General features: G+C 45.8%; 1 protein-coding gene across 6 annotated transcripts in view; it reads right to left on the bottom strand.

Annotated features, from left to right (window-relative positions):
- Positions 1 to 4,743: 4,743 nt before the first annotated feature.
- Positions 4,744 to 19,976, bottom strand: part of NUGGC (nuclear GTPase, germinal center associated) — a 43,705-nt gene continuing 28,472 nt past the window's right edge. For 4 of the 6 annotated variants that reach the window (XM_045504905.2, XM_045504906.2, XM_045504903.2 and 1 more), the window contains 11 exons: positions 18,947 to 18,965; positions 18,573 to 18,662; positions 15,923 to 16,028; positions 14,577 to 14,710; positions 10,722 to 10,886; positions 9,833 to 9,990; positions 8,185 to 8,329; positions 6,901 to 7,009; positions 6,082 to 6,218; positions 5,679 to 5,769; positions 4,744 to 5,006 (listed from right to left, as the gene is read on the bottom strand). In XM_045504905.2, coding sequence (XP_045360861.2) covers positions 4,858 to 5,006; positions 5,679 to 5,769; positions 6,082 to 6,218; positions 6,901 to 7,009; positions 8,185 to 8,329; positions 9,833 to 9,990; positions 10,722 to 10,886; positions 14,577 to 14,710; positions 15,923 to 16,028; positions 18,573 to 18,662; positions 18,947 to 18,965 — 1,303 coding nt within the window. In that variant the 3' untranslated portion in view covers positions 4,744 to 4,857. Of the gene's footprint in view, positions 5,007 to 5,678; positions 5,770 to 6,081; positions 6,219 to 6,900; positions 7,010 to 8,184; positions 8,330 to 9,832; positions 9,991 to 10,721; positions 10,887 to 14,576; positions 14,711 to 15,922; positions 16,029 to 18,572; positions 18,663 to 18,946; positions 18,966 to 19,976 lie in introns of those variants that run through there. The other 2 variants (XM_010967809.3, XR_006719267.2) reach the window with 2 other exon arrangements.

The raw sequence follows: 19,976 nt of genomic DNA, 5'->3' as shown, positions 1-19,976 counted from the left end.
GAACAGAAAAATGGAGGTGACAGCTCCTGTAGTTTGCATCCATGAGCTCATACCTGGTGAAGTATGTTCCGTTCCAGGTGCCTCTGACTGAAAGAGTAAGTCACAGCTTAGATGGTGCCCTTGGCGGTGATAGGGTGGAGAAGAGTCCAGAAATCCACAGGGAAGAGCAGCGTTTAGCCCCGAGCAGAAAGCACTCAGCAGACATGATTTCTGTTTGCAGACATATGATGAGCTGTCATGGGAAGCACTGTTGGTTTTTATTTAAACTATTCTAGAGACAGAGAAAGGCAGACTGCCATTCAACATACAGAAGCTGGATCCGGGGATCACTGGCTGATGACTGAAAATTCATACCGTTTAATCAGAGCCTGGGTCATCTGTCCCGGACGGAAGCACCACAGAGGGGTTTCCTCCACCAGGAGGCCGGTCGGACCCAGTGATCTCTGATCTCTCCCCAAGTCTAAGAGCGCCTTTGCATGGAAATTTTCTCCACCTTATTAAAGAGTAACTTAAACTTGATTTTGCTTCTGAGATTGCTTTGGTTGGGGGAAAGGAAGGACATTCCATGCATGCTTTGAATATTAAGAACTAAGAACAGGAAACATTATATTCAACAAATATAATAAGTAATAATAATGAAGATATTTTGGCCGTGTGTCATGCCAGAAAGAGAGAAAAGGAGAAAAAGGGGAAAAGATGAAGAGAAATTGAGAAAGAATGATGGAGACAAAAGAGAGTAAAACAAGCAAATACATGGAAAAAGAAAGGGAGAGAGAGGAAGAGGGAGGGAAAGAGTGAAGGAATCAGACAGAATACAAAGTGAGAGAATATTTTCCTTTTTCTCTCCCCCTTCCTGAAGCATTGGACGCATAGCCTGGCTAGGCAAAATGAAGGTTTTCTTTCTTTAATTTAGATGTTATGTTTATCAAAGATATGCATGATTTTAATATGCTTTTTAAAAGAATCAAATATTTCTACAAGCTTATTAGGAATGCAGCAGCTCCCTAAACTCTCACACCCGTGTCTTAATTCCTATAGGCAACCATTTTCAGCCTTTAAACTGTGACTTTTTAGTTATTTCCACATTTCTAAATGACACTGTTATGCTGCTGTTTTTTGATTTTTGTTTATTTGTTGGATGCATTATCCATTCCCATTAGGGAGAAAAGAATTCTCTGCCTTTCCTCCATCTCCCACCTCACACACATTTCTTCCCCTCCTGGTACAGCTGTATCCTACCTTCGTTTAGGCCATTTTTCAGTTTACTTTATTATGACTATGTAAATGCTATTTACAGCCAAGCCAGGCAGTATCTTTTCTTCTACAACATTTTACTTTCCCTGGAGTTAATAATTATCTTATTTTTCTGATTCAGTCGTTTTCTATTTATCAATCACGAATTCGTCTCCAGTCTCCACCCACCCCCACATCACTGGCATCTATCTCTTCTAGACATAGTCAAATACATCAGATAGTCTACTAATTTATATTTCTGTAGATATTCCCCCAAATTTTCCAATTTGCGTCATGTGGACCAATTGCTCTCTACACCTAGTTCGTGGCTAGTATACAGAGGTTTTCCTTCACCTTAATCCTAGAGCTTTTCGTTCTTTCTGTCTTAGGGCGGGGCCTCTGCTTTCTTGCTGTCCTGTCTCTTTCTTCCTCATTTGGTGGAGCACATTTATGGTGGGATACTTTTATGGAGACCTTGCATGTCTGAAAAGAGCTTCATTTTTACTCTCACCCTTGAATGATAGTTCATCTGGGTATAAAATTCTAAGTTGAGAATTTTTCTTCTCCAAATTTTGAAGACATTCTACCATGGTCCTCTGGCTTCTGATATTATGAAGTTCAAACCATTTCTATTCCTGACTTTTACCCATGACCTTCTTTCTTTCCTCTTAGGAAGCATTTGAAACTTTCTCGAACCCCCCACGTTTTGAAATTTTACAAAGATGAGTGTTGATGTGGGTCAGTTTTTACCCATTATTCTAGACACTAAATGAGACTTTTCAATCTGAAATCTCAGGTTCTTTATCTCTGGGAAATTTTCTTAAATTATTTCCTTCACAATTTCTTTCCCCCTTTCCCCTCTCTCTTTTCTCTTTCAAAACTCGTCTTACTCACATGTTGGGCTTCCTGAACACGTTCTCTAACTTTCCCATCTTTTCTCTCCTAGCTTCACATTCTCATTTTTTTTTTTTGTCCTACTTTTGGGAACATTTCCTTGAACTTATCTTTCAAATGTTCTTTTTAATTTTTAAAACATTTCTGCTAGCCTATTTTTTAGTCTCCAGGGGTTTCTTACTCTGTGATACATTTTTATCATAGCACTTTGTTTTCTCATTGATGCAATATCATCACATATCTCCCTAAAGATTTAATAATAGTTCTAAGAAATATTTTCTTCTCCCTGTTTCCTCTAAGCTGTTTATATTGTTTGTTTTGGTCTTTATCTTTTACGTGAAAGACTTTTCTCTAAAGTCTTGGTTGTCTCTCATGTTTAAGAGTGGAGGACTGAAAAAGCTATCTGAAAGATCTGTGGACATGGGCGAGTCAACTAAGGGTTTCACTGTGGGGTGATCTCATGAGCTGTTTTACAAGGGAACCCCCAATGTTTGTAAGATTTTTTTCTTATTGTTTCATCATCTTCAGCCTTCTCTTTGGGGAGTCTAAGACTGGCAACCAATGTTCTGGTAGCTGAAGGGGAAAGAGGGCTGGCAAGTAGGCCTCAGCACCTGCTGTGCACTGGATTTGTTTTCAGTTATGCCATCAGTATGACATAACCAGGCTTGATGCTCAGTCTAGAAACCCTTCAGAGACCAGCCTATGGTCTTCCGTTGAGGAGAGGAAGGAGCAGTTGCCCTGGAATATGGAGTCAGAGAGCCCACCTAGGAGTTGAAATGGTTAATATTTACATTCTCAAAATTATCCAGTTTTATGCTCTACCATCAACCCAGTTCAAGAGGTATCTGGTGCTGCCAGCTCCTGAGACCCTGGGGAGTTTTATGGTGTTTATCGGCTACTATTGCTGTGTAACAAACCATCCCAAGTCCTCGTGGCATGAAACAAAAACAGTTTTAGCAGGTTCGTGGAGTCCATGGGTGAGGAATGTGGAAGGCCAGACAGTGATGTCTGGGGTCCGTTGGGCACTCAAATGGCCAGAGGTGACTCAAAGAGCTAAAGATTAAAGTGGCTGCGGCTGGAGGAGCCACATCTGAGATGGTTTCTTTATCCCTTGCCTAGTACTTGGGCTGCAATGACATGGACTGGACTCAGTCTGCTAGGCTCGACTCATCTGGAACTGCCTACGTGGTTTGGGTCTCTCACAGAGTGATGGCTGGGATCTGAGAGGGATCATCTTGAGAACAAGCATTCCAGGAGAACCAAGCAGAGGCTCGTGGCCTTTTATGAACTCACTTCAGAAGTCCTAACTCCAACTCTCAATTCTAACTCTTTGTTAAAAACTTCTAACTTTTCACGGTTCATCCATTCTTCTCCCACGTTCTTCAGGCATCCCTGTGACCATTACCTTGAACCTTTATTGGATAGATTCCTTATCTCCACTTTACCTAGTACTTCTTCTAGGCTTTTATCTGTTCATTTGGAACATATTTCTCTGTGGCCTCATTTTGCCTAATTTTCTGTTTTTATTTCTATAGATTTGGTAAGTTGGTTAGGTGTCCCAGCCTTGGAGAAGTGTTCTTTTGTAGGAGATATCCTGTGCATCCCAGAATCCCTCTCCCCTCTGGTTACCAGAGCTATAAGAGCTAGGGGTACCCAATTTGTGCTCTGGGGGTCCTTCTATTGTGGTGTGTTGACTACCATGGATGGTGTGGTAGGCGTGACCAGCCACCAGTCCAGTTCAGTGCAGAGGCTGCCAGCCACTGGTGTGCAGGGCTGGGTCACGAGGTAACTAGCTTCAGAGCACAGGGGCATCCCAGGGCTAGTGCTGGCCCACCGATGGGCAGAGCTAAGTTCCAGGGTAAGTGGTTGTGGAGCAGGGGTCCTGGATCTAGGGTCAGTCTGCTGGTGGAGGGGCCTGTTCCTCACACAGCTGGCTGCAGCATCTGGGGTGTCCCAAAGCTTTTGTTGGCCCTCTGATGAGTGGTGCTGGATCCTAAGGCAACTGGCTGAGGGGCCTAAAGTGTCTTGGAGCTGGTGCTGGCCTACTGGTGGGTTCTTCCCATCTACCCATGGTGGCCGGGTCCCCTAGCTAGCACACCTCTCCTACCCTGTCCATCCTTGCCCCAGTTACCCTCCAAATCAGCCAGTGTCACTCAGGACCATAAGCCACACCAGTTACCCGAACAGAGAGAATTTTAAATGAAGACTTGAGAACTAGAGATAAAGTTGTAGGTAAAAGAAGGGGGAAAGTAGCACCCTTCCAGCCAGTTGCCTGGAGGGGGGCAGGTGTTCCTTCCCCTTTTCATATCTGTGGGATGAATGAAACCCTTTTCCCTTCCCCTCTGCTCAGCTCTGATCTCTGAGAAACCTATGCAAGTCCTGCCCACCCCCCCCATCACCCGCTGAAGATTGCTCTAAAATTAACCTTGAGAATAGAGTTTTAACCAGAGAAACTTGGTCAAAACGTGCTGGACCGACGGAGCTCTAAGGAAATACCCTGGGGGGACATTTCTCTTTGGTCCCCATCTCCCCTTCTCCTACCTTGTCATTTCCTCTGCTTTTACGCAACCCCCCTGGCCCTGCCCCATCCCTCTCATTCACATGGCTCACCCTGCCTTGTCTATAAAGTCCCAATAGAGTTGGGAGTTGCTCTTTATTAGGTTTTTAAAAACAGAAGTAAATCTGATTGTTTGTCTCCAGGTTTGTATCCCATCCCTTTGGTGCTCGATCCTAAGAATTAAATCTGCTTGGTGGGGGAGCCTTGCTGGGGGACATCCTCAGAAGGAAGTCCTGCATGCCCCTCCGCAGCACTGCATTCTCAGCAACCTCCCGCAGGCTTCGGTGCAGCTTCTCCATCTCCTTGTATTCGCTTTTGACATCTATGGAAGAGCGGGATTCAGGGTCCTTCTCAGAAATGTCCCCAGAAAACAGTCTCCCTGAGTATCCTGTTCTGACCTGGTCACTGGTCCCAGAATGTGAGGTTGGGAATTGAGATTGGGAATGGAGCTTGGAGATCAGTCCAATGGATGTGTTTTATAAATAACCTGGTCAAACTGGGCATTCCTACTCTTACCTTAAGGCTTATCTCAGCATAAGGGGCACCCTCAGAATAAACACAAACCTACTCATTAAAAAGGTCTGGGAAATCACTGGGTCTTTACGAAGGCCTCACAGGTGCTCAGTGGAAGGAGTTACAAAGCACACCCCACCCCAAAGCTCCCCCAGGTCCCCTCCGGGCACCCCTCTCCTTCTCTGACCCCTCTCCTCCCAGCAGGCATCGTTCTAAGTGCATTTGCTCCATTTTGGCATCTCAGGTTTTCAGCCCACGTTCTGCATTCAGATGACATCCCAGTGATGGTCTCGGTCGGGTGCTCAGCCAAGGAGCCAGGCAGGGATGGGGGCAGGGGCAGTCGTAACTGTTGTCATCATCTCCATCCCTTGCTCTAGACGCTCTTCCTAACTTAATTTCTTTACACCCAGCAAAGAGCAGCCACGCGGTGGGGGGGAGGGCCTGTGCCACTGCCCCTCCCACAGAGGTCACGTGGGTTTACCTGCAAGCTCCTTGTAGAGCCCGTCCCCCTGGGACGAGGCCAGTGTCAGCATGGTGGCGATGCTGCCCTTCACCTTCTCCGTGATCCCGTTCTACATGACAGAGCAGGGCATTGGGTTAGGACAGCACGGCCCAACGGAGAGGAATCTTATAAAGGGATCCCACCCAACACCCCCACCAAAGTCTGCAGGGATGGGGGCTGCCCAAGGGTAGCTGACCAGAGTCACCAGGACATTTCTCAGGGTCCCATCTGCCTCGGCATCTCCCTGCTTGCTTCTCACGACTCACAAGGGCTGTACCCCTGGTGCCGAACCGACAGCTACTTCTTCCATCTTCTGTACCTGCTCCCCGTGCTCCCCCAGGAGCCTCTTTGGGATGGAATGCAAACCCTGGCGGCAGAATACCTTCAGCTGCTGGAACTGGTGCTGCATCCTTTGCTGAGCCCTTTCGAACATGCCCTCGGCCACCTGCCGGTCCACCCCTCTTCTGATGACGTCTTTCATTCTTTCACATGCTTTTTTGCCAGTGATCTGAGCTGCCTCTGGCAAAAATGAGAGCCACGGTCACACCACAACAAGGACCTGCTTAGAAATCTTCAGCATCAGAAAGAAAGACAAGCAAACAAACTATACACACACATACACACACACACACACACACACACACACATATACATACCTACATACACACACTTAAATGTACTCATACATGTGGCACCGTTTTCTACACAGTGGAAACAGAATAACGTGATCCAAAAAACTAACTCAATATTGAGATCATTTTCACTTAGAAAATCTAAGGAGTATATTAAGCAGATGCTTCTAAAATTCCAAACTCCCCTGCCCGCCCCAGGAAAAAACCAAAATGAAAAACCAATGGAACCACCTAAACAAGAAAGAGCTGGAAAATGAGTTTACAAATACTTAAGTATGAGGATTGGATCATGGATTTTATAGTTTAATTGGCAGGGACACAGACTGGAGAGGACAAGCAAGGTGTCTAGATAAAGGATGACCTGAAGGAACCAGAAACACGCAGATTAAAAATGGTTTGTGACTTCTCTCTCCCCACATCCTCGCAATTACTTGGTTTTCATTTGCAGACCAAGAGTGTTACGGGGACTTAGGACAAGCACTTGGCGGGGCAGGGAGCAGCAGACAAGGACGCCAAAGGAGCTGACAGATCCCAGAGGAAGCAGAAATGTCGCCTTCCGGGGCCCCCACCTTCGTAACAGGGCTTCAGGTCGCTCTGAACAGAGGTGGTGAGAGACTCATAGATCCTCCTCCTCTTTCTCAGGATGTGTCCCTCCAGGCCGCCCAGGATGGCACTGATCTGAGAATCCACATTAACAAAAGGCCACTGGTGACAACTCCTTCAACAGAGCAGGTCGGGGGTTTCCATCTGTGGCCACCGTTTCTTTTGCCTCATTGACATTGGTTGGCTGTGTCATCTCCACAACTAGGCTGTGAGCTTCTCATAGGCAGGAACTTTGTCTTAAGCAGCCTTGTATCCCAAAGGGCTTCCCACAGTGCCTGGCACCTCAGCATCTTGTTAACGATCAGCTGAGTTGAACACGGGCACATGCAAGGCGCTAGACCAGAGCATCCTTAGGGGGGCGGTGGGAGGCACAGGCTGCTTCTCTCGTGTTATTGTGTCAAGTGGGCTGAGCCTGTGCTGTGGACTGAATAGCTGTGTCCCCCCAAATTAATATGTTGAAATCTTAAGCCCCAGTGTGATGGCATTAGGAGGTGTGCCCTTTGGGAGGTGATGAGGTCTTGAGGAGACAGACCTGTGCTGGGATTGTTCCCCTTACAGAAGAGGAGCCCTAGAGAGCTCCTTTCCCCTCTGCTAGGTAGGCACACAGCAAAAGGACGGCCCTCTGGGAGCCAGGAAGTCGGCCCAACTAGACCCCAGATCTGCCTGTGCCTTCATCTTGTATTTCCAGCCCCCAGAACAGTGAGAAATAAATTTCTGTTGTTCTTAAGCTGTCTAGTTTGTGGTATTTCATTACAGCAACCCAAGCAGACTAAGACAGCCTAGGAAAAAATGAGTGATGGGTGAGAGTGTTCAGTACTCAGAACTGAAACATGACCTGCAAAAAAATGACACTTCTCTAAATGTTTGCCACTGCTGTGGCTAATACTCCATGATATTGGCAAAAATGAGAAAGAGGTTGGTGAAAATGTTACAAGCGGATGCGCGTTTTTATACATCAAAGGGTTCTTTGAAGATTCTTCCTGGGAACGGAGCCTGCTTGACAAGCTCAGCATTTACTGCTGGTTGCTTCTCGGTGGCACGAAGTTTGCTACGTCCACAGCAGACTTAGGACTGCTGCCCTCGCCTCCATCCCACTACATTCCGTACCTCACAGCGCCTGCTCAGAGACACATCCAGACCCTGGGCCCTTCAGCAGAACAAGCCGCAAGAGACAGGCTACCTCCAAACTCCTGGTGGGAAGAAAGCCACTGCCCGACCCTACCGCCCTGTCCACTTTATAAGCATCTTACCTCCTGGATCAGGAAACTCCTCTTGTAGCTATCATATTTCCAGCCATTTCTTATCCCAATTTCTGTCATTTTCTCCTGCAGAGAGTGCTTAAAGGCATCTATATGAGGCATCAGAGCTAAACCATCAGTGGGCTTCCCAGACCTACTGAGGAAAGCAATGTAAAACGTCGAGACAGCGGTGGTTATTGTGGGGTTAAAACAAAGAGGAACCTAGCTGGTATCCTTTTATTCATTTTTAAGAGAAGGGGTACAAGATCTAACAGTTATAAAATCCCTGTAATGTGCCAGGCACAGTGCTGTGCCCTTCACATAAAAACCTGTGAAGTCAGTACAATGATGCCCATTTTATAGATGAGAAAACCAAGGTTCAGAGATGATGTATTCAAGGTCACAGAGCTAGTAAGTCGCAGAGCCAGGCTTTGAACACTGACCTGTTTAACCTTAAAACTCAGTCTTTCTGTTCCCAAGGTGTTCCCACTGAAAAGATGGGACTTGAACTACACCTTAAGAGATGGGTAAGATTTAGGGAAGTGAAAAGAAAGAGAAATCGTCCCCATGGGAACAACATGGTAAGCGAAGTTTCAGAACATCCCAGGAGTACGAAGCAGCAGGTTATTAGAGGAGAGGGCAGAGGCCTGACATCCAAGCTCTCTGCCTATGAGCTGGTGACACTGAGAAAGCTGCATGATTCCCCTGAACGGCGACGTGTTCACTTGTAAAAAGACAGAAGCCATTTCAGAGGGTTGTTAGGAAGCGGTGATGACCTAATGTGTGCAAAGTGCTTAGCACCGTTTCTGGTCCACCTCAGCTGCTCTCTGCTACCCTCCAGGCTGGTTAAAGCCAGGGGCTGACACTGGTGGGGAGAGGTGGGAAAGGCTGGCTGGGGGCAGGTGGGATGTCTTGATGGCCATTCTAAGGAATCTGGAGTTTACCCTACAGACACACAAACAGGGTGAGCGGGCGTAGGTGGAATGACAGGATCCCAAGCAAGTTTAAATGAAGGCTGGGCGGGGGCAGGGGCCACTGAGCGAGAATGAAGCAAAGGCAGAAAGGTTCAAGCAGGGACAGGTGATGGATCAGGTGACACGCCAGAGGTGAAGGAGGGAGGCTGGGGACCGGCTGGGGATTAAGAGATTCTGTTTCTGTTAATGGAGAAAAGCATGGGAGGTCACGGAAGAAAGGAAGGAGGGCGCACTGTGAAGGTACACGCCCCCCAACTCACACCATGCGTGAGCGGGCCAAGTGCGGAAAGGAGTTACCGCGAGCAACTTTTCTTTTTTGCATTCGAGGAAGTTTACAACAGCCGTATGTTTGCTTAACTCCACTCTCTCCAAACAAAATATCCCGTCCCAGGCTCAGATCCATAGGCAAACTGATCCCCTGCTGCTCGTAGGAGATGTTTGAAAAATAATGAGAATCATAATATTAGTCTGAAAGCAGCATCTCCATCTGCGCTGCAGGTAACCGTGGGAAATTTTTAAGCAAACCGGACCAAGGAGTCGCTGTGTTTCACCGAAGACTAGGTTTTCCTCATCAAGTCGCAAGCTGCTCTTGGCGCTTCCTGATCCAGGGCACAAATTCTTAAAGACTCTGGCCCAACGCTCTTCACATGTTTGTTCACAAAGGAGCAAGATGAAGTATGCCTTACCTGAAAATGCCTCCAAAAACGGGATCAATCCGGTCGTAGATGGGCTGAGTGATGGCTTCGTTCAGATCTATTCTCGCGAGCGTCCTGGAGGCATAGATTCCGTTCTTCAGGCAAACCGCTTTCAGAGTCTGGTGAAAACCCTGGTTCCCTTTACTCCTCTGGATAATTAAACAAGTTAGCGGAGTCAGTGGGCATCGCCTAGAATGTCCTAGGATCAGAATTGCACTGCCCTTGGCCAAACGCTACTACCAAGACTCACAAGGAAGAGTGGGAACAACATGATGAAGCTATGCAAAGAGGGCGGCAGTCACACCTGTCGGCAGGCGCCCCCGCCCTGGGCTCCCGGAGCATCCTCCCCTCACTTCACTCCCATGCAGCTGTGTGTTTTGTCTCTTCTCTACTCATTAGGCTTTTACGCTAGACCATCAGCTGGTTGAGGAAGGTTTGCTGGGGCTCCCAGGGGCAAGTTCCTTCACTGTTATGGGAGAACTTCCAGAAATGACCGCCCCTCTCCTCCTCTGGGCCAGTGGTTCTCAGCCTGGAGAGATGCTGTCACTGCTGAAGAGATGGGGGGTGTTAACTCTGTCCTAACCTCTCCTAGCTCTTTACTTCCTTCAGAAGCCATGGGGGAGGGGGGAGGGTATAGCTCAGTGGCAGAGCGCATGCCTAGCATGTATGAGGTCCTGGGTTCAATCCCCAGTCCCTCCACTAAAAAATAAGTAAGCCTAATTCCCCCCATGACAAAATCTTAAAATAATAAGTAAATAAATAAGGTAACATTGTAGATGAACAACCCCCAGTACCTCCATTAAAAAATAACTAAATAAATTCTATTTGAAAAGCAATGGGGTAGTGAAGAAAGTGACGGGGGATCAGGCAGATCACTCACCACCAGGCACGCCCCGAGGAGCCGTCGGTAGGCAGTTCTGGCGTCCCGGACCCCCTCCTGCAGAGGCCGCTCTATGTGGGCAAAGCACTGGTCGATGCTCCTCTCCAGCAGCTGTATCTTCTCTTCCACAAACCTCCGCAGGACACTCACGTGCGAGTATTCATTCTAAGGACGAGGACCACGGGGAGCATGAGGCCACCCCCTCCCGAAAGGCCCCTTCTCCTTCATCTGTTTCCTTCCAGCCTGTCACCAAGACAAGATTTGGCTCGAGCTAATCACCCACAGTGGACCCCTCCCTGTCACCCCAATAAGGTCCCGCAGCACACAGTCCTCTTAAGCTTTGTGGGATTGGAGAATGGAACAAAAATATGACTCCTGCAGCTTATTTTAGGGGTACAATCCATTAGGCTATTCGGAAGTGTACATTTTTTTTTAAATCCAATTGCTATTGAAACATTTTTTTTCCCCAATGACATCTGAGTCGACAAATATTTAGTGAAATTTTGGGCACAAAGCAGTTTTCGAGGAGAGCGTTTCTCAAACTTCAATTGTGCATAGAAATCACCAGGAGAGTCGGTTCAGACCCAAGGGCCTGAGATTCTATGTTTCTAGCAAACCCCATGTAATACTGGGCTTCTGGGCCCGGACCACACTTTGAATAAATAAAAAAGCTACAGGACTACAAAAATCAAGGCTTGGTTCCTATATCAAAGGAGAATAGTCTAGTCAGGGGAGAAAATCTTGACTCAGATAATACAAGGGAGTGACCGCCAGGGTCACTACCCTACCCCTTGACCACTAGGTTCCAAACTGGGATCTCTGTAGTGTCTGTCCCCTGTGTGAGAACCTAGGGGCCACACAGCATCTGACTACAGCGGAGGGAAGCCACACTCCTTAGCTCAGACCTTCAGGTGCTTTGCGGCCAGAACTCAGCCACTTCTCCAGCACCTCCAGCCTTCTGTTTGCCCAAATGTCCTCCCACGTAGCTGCCCCTGAACTAGCTGCCCTTTCCCAAACGTGCCATCCCTCTGTCCCCTGCACATGCTATTCCCACCTTCTCATCCTCCCAGACAGAGCTCAAAGGTCACTTCCTATGTGCTGCTTCCCTGCCTCCCCGGGCGCAGCTGGGGCTCCCGTTGCATTTTGAACATCCCTGCTGAGCCAGGTCCCTCTCATGCCATGTGTCTCCTGCCCCCGGGGCTGGGAACTTGCGGGAGAGACAGACTGTGTTTTTCATGTGTCTTTATTCCGGGGCAAGGCACAGAGAGTGGAGTCCACAAACATCTGTGGAGCGAGTGAGGGACAGAGAGAAACTGCTGGGTAACGCAGGCTTTTAAATTCTGCTTCAAATTTGATGCCAAAAATAGCTCTTGAATTGAGGTGTCACCTTCCAGAGGTGAGTTAGCATCTCTAGATCTCAAGCACACCTTCTGTGGAGTAAGTGAATGGACTGACTGGTCCTGAAAACGGCCTCTAACGCCCACTGCCTATGTGTCTCAGGATAGACGAGTTTCAGAATTGATGGAAACCATTCCGCTTCAGGCCACCGCTGGGGAGCTTCAGGGTTTTCACTCATTAGAATTCTATAAGCCGTGCTTTTTTTTTTTTTTTCCCCAGAGTGCCCTCTGCATTCTTTTGAGGTCACTGGTGATCAAAATGAAATAAGGGTTGGAGGTATAGCTCAGTATATATAAATAAATCAAACCTAATTACCGCCATCCCCAAAATATAAAATAAAATAAAATAAAATAAAATAAGAAGTCACAAAAAGAAACCCTCAACAAATCTTTGTTGAAGAAGCAAAAGAATGATAAGGGGGAAGAGCTGGGAATGACAGAGCAGGAAGAGGGGGACAGGCTGGCTCCGACTCCTTCGACACTGAGATTGTCCTAATCAGCTTCCCGCTGATTCTCAAAAATAAAGACCAGATCCCTGTTCATTTAAAACCACTAACTATCTGAACTCTACATTTTTTGGTTTGAGTCACAATCTTAAAAACTGATCCATCACGTACATTTTTAGGTTCGATCCTTTTTTTCCCCTAGCATGCAAAGGAACTGACAAAACTCTTGCCTTCCAACTTTCCATCAAAGAACTAAGACTGAGACCAATATCTGAGGCCAAAGAATTTGGAGGAAAGCGGCCTGGCAACTCCCTCTAAAAGGCTATCACAGAGGTGCCAGCCAGCCCCGCCCCCGTGTCTTCTGTCGCCCGGAGTCTGGCTTCAGGGAGAGACTGAGCCCCTCCAAGTTCTGCACCTCCACGTCACACTCCAAGTTTAACGGCAAAACGCTTTGTCCTGCTGTTTTGAAAGGAAACCAACCACACACAGCGTCACATCTGATTCGTTTTCCATCCGCACTTCCAAAAGCAATCTTTGGCTGGGCAGAGAGGCCACATTCACCCCGAAGAATTCTTTTGGGAAGTTAGAATGTCAAGCCCTTCGCTAGTATTTCAAAGGACAAAAGTCAAATGAGAAAATTTCTGATTCCAGGATGTTTTTTTTTTTCTCACAGAACTAGACCAAAACAAGGAAGAAGAAATACAATTAAAAAGATAGTAATTCTTGCTCTGTCTGTCACTTTTATATAGAATTTCTAAAATGTGGGCATTTGACCGATGCTGCATGGACCATCAACAGCTGGCATGGCTTCTTTTCACACCAAAGTCAGTCTCCACCATCTGTCTCTGCTTGCCACTCCCAGGGCCCTCCCAGGCTCCCTGTCCCACATTCTCAGGGCCAGCCCTACTGGTCCACTTTTTCTGCCCCTTCTCTATTCTGCATAACAAGAAGTCAGACAGTTTGGCTGTGCAAATCTGATAGGTGATGACAAGTGAGGAAATAAAGAAACACCAACCGAATGACAACACCCAAAGGCTATTCATTTTCTGAGCTTGCTACATAGCAGGGGGGTCAGCTTGCATTTGGTAGGTGCTCAAAAGCAGGCAGAGGGGTAGGAAGGCTTCTGGGATGTCCTGATCAGAGGCCACCGGCGGGGGTATGCTATGGGTGTCCACCTCGAAGTGGGGATCCCATGTGACCCATGAGGGTGCCTACTTGTCTTTCTTTGGTTGGTCCTCGGCTGGAAGCAGGGATAAAGATGAGGGAAGCTGCCAGCCATTAACCAAGGTCTGGCCATTTGGGGCTGATGGTTACAGAAGTTGCTGTTTAGCTTCTCAGCTAGTTAGTAGAGATTGCAGTCTGACTTCCTGCAAGTCCAACTGAGGGTTGGCTGGCTGCTGGAGCTGTTCATTGTAGATAAGAAGCTGGTTTTCTGGGCAGATTGCTGCAGGCTGTGGGTCAGAGTTCTGTTTTTATCTATGATTGTCTGTTTGTATATTCAGTCCCTCACAAGGAAGCAATGCAGTTGGTGACTGATTCCAGTAACACATTTTTCTCCAAAGCTCCGTCAAACCTCTAATTTAGCAGTTTATCCCTCTTATCTTAGGGTAAAAAAAAAAAATTCATCCATCCAAAAGATAAATTTGTCCACTACTATGAAGAAAGTCATTTATAACTGGTTATGCAGAAGACCTGCATTCTAGACTGTGAAGATAATATCTAACTCTACGCCGAAAAGGCCTCCTAGTTTCGTTCCTCTCACATGATCTAACTATGCTGCTCTGAGTTTGAGATTCTGACAGCGCCAGGCCAAGTAGGAAATCCACAGACAGAAGAAATGTTACAACTCTTTAGCCCTCAATTTATCTTTTTGTTCTCTTTAGAGCCTCTGAGCTTAGGGTCTTCCTTGAATAGGAAAAGAAAAATTCTCGCAAGTTAATCTTCTGACATGGTGAGAGGGAGGCTCTGCCCAGGCTGGGGCAGAGGACACACAGCCCAGGGGTCTCTCCTACCTGCAGGTTCTCCGCGCAGTTGAAACTGTCTGTAAGGAGCAACAGGCCAAAGGCTTCCGTGACGTATGTGGTCACCATCCTCCTCTTCTTGTCCAAGAGCCTTCTCCTGATATATTCTCTTAACTTGGGGATTTCTGGAATTCACAGGCAGCACAAACAATTTTAAGAGACCAGAGTTGGCAGTAAATAGAAGTTAGAAAAATTAGCCGATCAGGACAGCAGTCTGAATCAGCCACAGCTGGGGTCCTGTGGGCGCGGTGTCAGTGTTTCTGCTTTCCCCAGTCTAGGGTGGGCAACCACGGACAGTAGATTAGCAGTGATGAAGATTCATTTTATTTAGTGGTAGGAAACAAAGCAAACTACGTGGAAACGTGCAGGCTGGTTTAAAAAACTGGGCACTCGCCTTTCATTGGTACTGACCTGGGTAGTAGAAACAAAGGGGCTCACCTTTCTAGGGTCTCAGCAGTTTTCTGGTCCCCCTAGATTTTTCTGTCTACATCAAATAACCATTAATATCAAAATAGGTCACGCTGGCTGTAGAAAGGGATAAGAGCTCTGATGACCACGATTCCAGATTAGAAACGTGTCTTAGTCCTGACCCTCTGGTGGGAATGACAGCTGTGGTGCTCCTGTCCCCTCTTTTTCCTCTAAGTGGAAATTGTTCTATGCTATGCGCTGTGTGCACCGTGCTATTTCTTTTATATCCTTGTTTAAGCAGTTCCTCCACTTCTGGGGACTTTTCCCACCTTCTGCTCCTTAACCTCCTTTCACATGCATCCACATCTAGGGAAATGCATGCACATTTTAAGCCATTCGCAGCTCAGATCAAGGTCAAGCTCAGAGCCTGCCTCCTCGCCCAGCTCTCCCCAAGCACTCCAGTCTTTGAACTTCTGTTGTAATCAGAGCACCACTGCACGAAGGCTTATTTTTTTTTTTTTTTACTGTGCTTTTTGCACGTGGCTTAGTATTAGCTCCTCATCTAAATGGCAAGTTCTCTGAAGAAAGGGGCCATGTCTTCCAGCTCCCCCACCCAAAGACAAAGCATGCTGGAGATGCTCAGTAAATACTCCCACCACCCGTCACTGGTGAGTGAGGACTTGCAAGGCAAACGCTAAATGACGATTCGTGGTAAGATCTGGAGGAGAAAGGAATTGTGGTCTTGGTGCCACAACAATGCAGAGAGAAGTCACACATATATTTGCTTATAGGTATAGAAACTGTGGCAAGCGGAAAGTTCAGCCCAGAAAGTTCTAGAGCAGGAAATTCAGAGAGCGAAGCTTTATCTTGAGAATTTTAGTGATTGAGATTGAAATATATATACATATATACGTGTGTGTGTACATTACCAGTTTCCTCCTCAGCGAGGAGACCCTGCTGCCAGTACTCCTGGGCGCTGACTGTGTACACCAGCTCTGAGGCTTCCAGAATCTTCAAGTCAGCTGGGAGTTTACTCTAAAGTGAGAGAGGCACACAGGGAACAGAATAACTCAATCGCAGCAAAGGCAAGAGTGCTCAGGCCTCACCAAAGCCTTCAGCAAACTCAAGCCCATCCGCTGTCAGTCCTGCACAAGCCCCATAAGGAACAGGCAATATTCCCCGTGTCCAGGGTCCGCACCTCACCAGGTCAGAGGTCACCAGGAAGCTGCTGCATAGAAACTAGTCTCCTGGGAGTTAGAAATAGCAATGCTAGAAGGAAATGTGTAAAGAAAATAATTCAAAGGGGTATTTCAATATTCAGAGCAGGAAACATACCAAGATCCGTTTTGGGAAAAGGAGCATAACTCTGGCCAAGGCCGTGACGGGCAGGAAGCCCTGTATCAGCTCCCAGGAGTCCATCGCTCACAGCTCCTCCCAACTCTGCCTTCAGTGGCAGCACACTGGTAGCTTGAAACTGGCAAGGGAGCATTTATACCATGGGAATCGGCAAATGCTACCAACTGGGCCCCCCCCCCTTTTTTTTTAACAGAGAGCTGATTTTTAAAACATTTACTAGCAGAGCATAACACGACACTGGGCAGAGGTCCTATAAAAGTGCAAGTTTCTAGAGTTTGGGATTAACAGATCCGCACTACTGTATATAAAATAGATAAACAACAGGTCCTACTGTATAGAGAACTGTATCTTGTAATAACATATAATGGAAAAGAATCTGAAAAAGAATATATATATCTATATACATACCAAGATCCATTTTGAAAAAAGGAACATAACTCTGTTGCTCCTCTGTTGTGTTAGTGTCAGGTGTACAGCAAAGTGATTTAGTTATACACACACACACATACACACACATACACACACATAGAGATATATATATGTATAACTGAATCACTTTGTTGTACCCCTGACACTAATACAACATCGTGAATCAACTCTACCTCAATAAAAAAATTTTTTTTAAATTTTTAAGTGCAAGTTTCTCTGCCGGGTGATTTGTGAGTCATCACACACTGTTGAATGCAGAGTAATATGGAAGCAAATGATGGTCTTAAATGTCAAGGAATTAAGAATCAGATGAGACCCTACCTCGTACACACCAATCGGCCACATTTATTAGCAATACATATAACTGTGAGTTGTGTATTGAGGTATTTTATGTTTCCGCTTCCAGAAACATAATTAGGTACTCATAAAATGCATATTTCTTTATTGCCAACAAGAACAATTAAAGAGAATAAGGACAGCTTTACTGAGTTATTGCCTCATTAAAACCAGCGTTCAAGAATTGCTCGGTAGAAGACTTTGGCTTAAGTCGGACGTCTGATTATTCTGAATTAGAAACAAAAAGCGTTGAAATTTTTAATTCCACACTGTCCCACAGATACGTTCCGCATCAATAGAATTGGAGTCAAAATAGAGAAAGCAATTAAATACAGAGCCAGACGTAAGGCTGTATGTTTTCACTATTAAACTCAGCACTAAAGATTTAGTTTCATGGGAGTTTGATATTTGCAGATACTACTATACATAAAATAAATATACAAGTTTCTTCTGTGTAGCACAGGGAAATGTATTGGATATCTCATAGAAACCTATAATGAAAAAGCCTATGAAAACAAATATATATGTATATGTACATTATGCTGAACACCAGAAATTGACACAACATTGTAATCTAACTATACTTCAATTTAAAAAAAAAAAGAAATCACAAAAAAACCCCAAAACAAACGAAAAGATTTAGTTTCAGCCAAACCATCCCATCTCTCACATTATACTGACTGTGATATAACCCTTATGTTGTTTTGTCTATATTTTATCTTCAAATTGGTTTTAGTTTTATAGCTGCCCCAGACTATTAGAGGAAGGAGTTTTATGTTTGTGCCTCTTTTTGTGACAGAATAATCAAAATAATTTTAAGGAAACACCCAAATTCCCACAGAACAGTTACTCAAGCTTGAAAAGTACAGCTCAGATCTGATCTCCCAAGACGCCTGCATATGCCCTTTCCTGAGCCATTCATTCAAAACTGCTTGCATACAGTTCACCAAGCAGAGCAGATTTTTTTCAGTCGGGCTCTTCCCTCTGTCTCGAATGCCCTTTCCCCTGCTTCACATCACTGAAGACTACTGGTTCTTTGAAATTCTGCTCAAGAGGCTGAGAAGTTTTCCCTGAACTCCTCAGCACCGCCTTCCCCACCTGCCAGGGTGACTGGGGCGTCCTTGGCCTGTGTTCGCACAGCCCCCACGCATTTCTCTAGCCAAGCACACCTCAAAAATGCACGTGTTTCTCAGTAGACCATATGCTCGTTCAATCTTTCCACCAGTCACAGGGGGTAGATATTATTATCTCCCCACTTGACAGATGAGAAAATGGAGGCTCAGAGAGGTGCCGTAATTTGCCTAAGGTCACAAACTTATTCATCAACAGGATGAAGTCCAAAATGTCTACTCCAAAGCTTTTGCCCTTGCTACCGCACGAGACCAAACCCACGTCTGTTTCTCAAAATCTGAGACGGCTGAAAGGCAGAAAAATGAATAGAAGAACTTGTAAACTCACCTTTAGTTTTTCCTTGAGCATTTTATTCCTCTGTAGCTTTATCACTGTATTTCTTTCTAGAACAGCCTCTCGCTGACTTTGAATAGCTTGCTAGATTGTGAAAAGAAAGAAAAACACAGCAAAGAGTCCAGGGTTATCAAGAGTGATGAAGGGATAAGATGCACATTTTGGGGGCAGATCTTCATTTGGCCCAGACAAATGTGCATGTGTTCGAATTATATAATATTAATCATAAAAAGTAGTATTTAAAAATAAGTAGCCCAAACTCATCAAGATATTTACACTAAATGTGTGCGATTTTTTTTGGTCTATCAATTACATCTCAATAGAGCTTTAAAAACAATTTAAAGTGAAAATAACTAGTTCATACTTACATTTCCCACTTTTCTTTCCCTGAAATGAAAAATGTAACAATTACTTTACTCATGATCTGTCACAGGGGTCTTGACTTTCCCTGAAAGCAGCATTCCAGTGCCATCCCTGTAATCCTCTGCCTAAGCTCTTTCTTCAGTCCCAATACTCTCTCTCTGATCTAACCTCCAGTGTCTATTCAAAAAAAAAAAAATTTATTTCTCAATATTTTGTCATGGGTGGGATTTTCTGGGATGTCACCCCCTGGCCCAGTCAAAATGCAGCCCTCGCTGTCTGGGTCCCACAGCACTTTGCTTTTCTTTTCCATATCACCTTTCACCCTCTTTTAAGATAGCAACCTCAAGGACTAGGCGACGTGCCTCTCGGAACCTGCTGCCCCTACCACAGGGTTCAAGAAACGTTTAATAAATTCGACTGAATTATGTTCACTTTTAGAGCTGGCACTGGAAAGGGAGAGCTTGAGATGCTATTCTGCAGTAGAGGTTGGGGTGAACGGACTCACAGAGGGGCAAAAAATGAAGCTGAAATTCCAACCTAGACCATGAAAGCAAGAAGTTGGGGGGAAGCCTTAGGCTACTTCTTCATCGAGGTTTTCTCTGCTAAGTGAACTCCTGGAGCCAGCAGACTCATGTTTCAGTGGGGGAGGAGGGAAGGACACGGCAGAGGTGGCAGGTGAAGACACTCTTGGTAGAGCAGAGAAGCACCAACCAGGACACATTCCATGACCACACGTCCCGTGTACCCAGGACAGACCAGTTTATAGCTGCTGATCCTCTGTAAAGGTTAGTAACACCCACTTTCACTTTCAGGATGTCCCAGTATAGAAGATAAGTTACAGTCTTCCTAGTTATAGGGGAAACAGAGATCTGCATGGAAAATCAGCATGTATTAACATCTGTTGAACTCTGAAATGTTTACCTTTCATTATTTTTGGTTAGAGTGTATCTCCGTAAGAATGCGTTTACTTTTGGCCAAAGTTCTAAAACTTTGAGAACCTTGCTCCAAATGGGTTTAAAATCTCAGGAGCAGACA

The sequence above is a fragment of the Camelus bactrianus genome, chromosome 31 (assembly GCF_048773025.1).
Source record: "Camelus bactrianus isolate YW-2024 breed Bactrian camel chromosome 31, ASM4877302v1, whole genome shotgun sequence".
Taxonomy (NCBI): domain Eukaryota; kingdom Metazoa; phylum Chordata; class Mammalia; order Artiodactyla; family Camelidae; genus Camelus; species Camelus bactrianus.
Note: the sequence above shows the minus strand (reverse complement) of the source record. Positions and strands in the feature narration are given on the sequence as shown.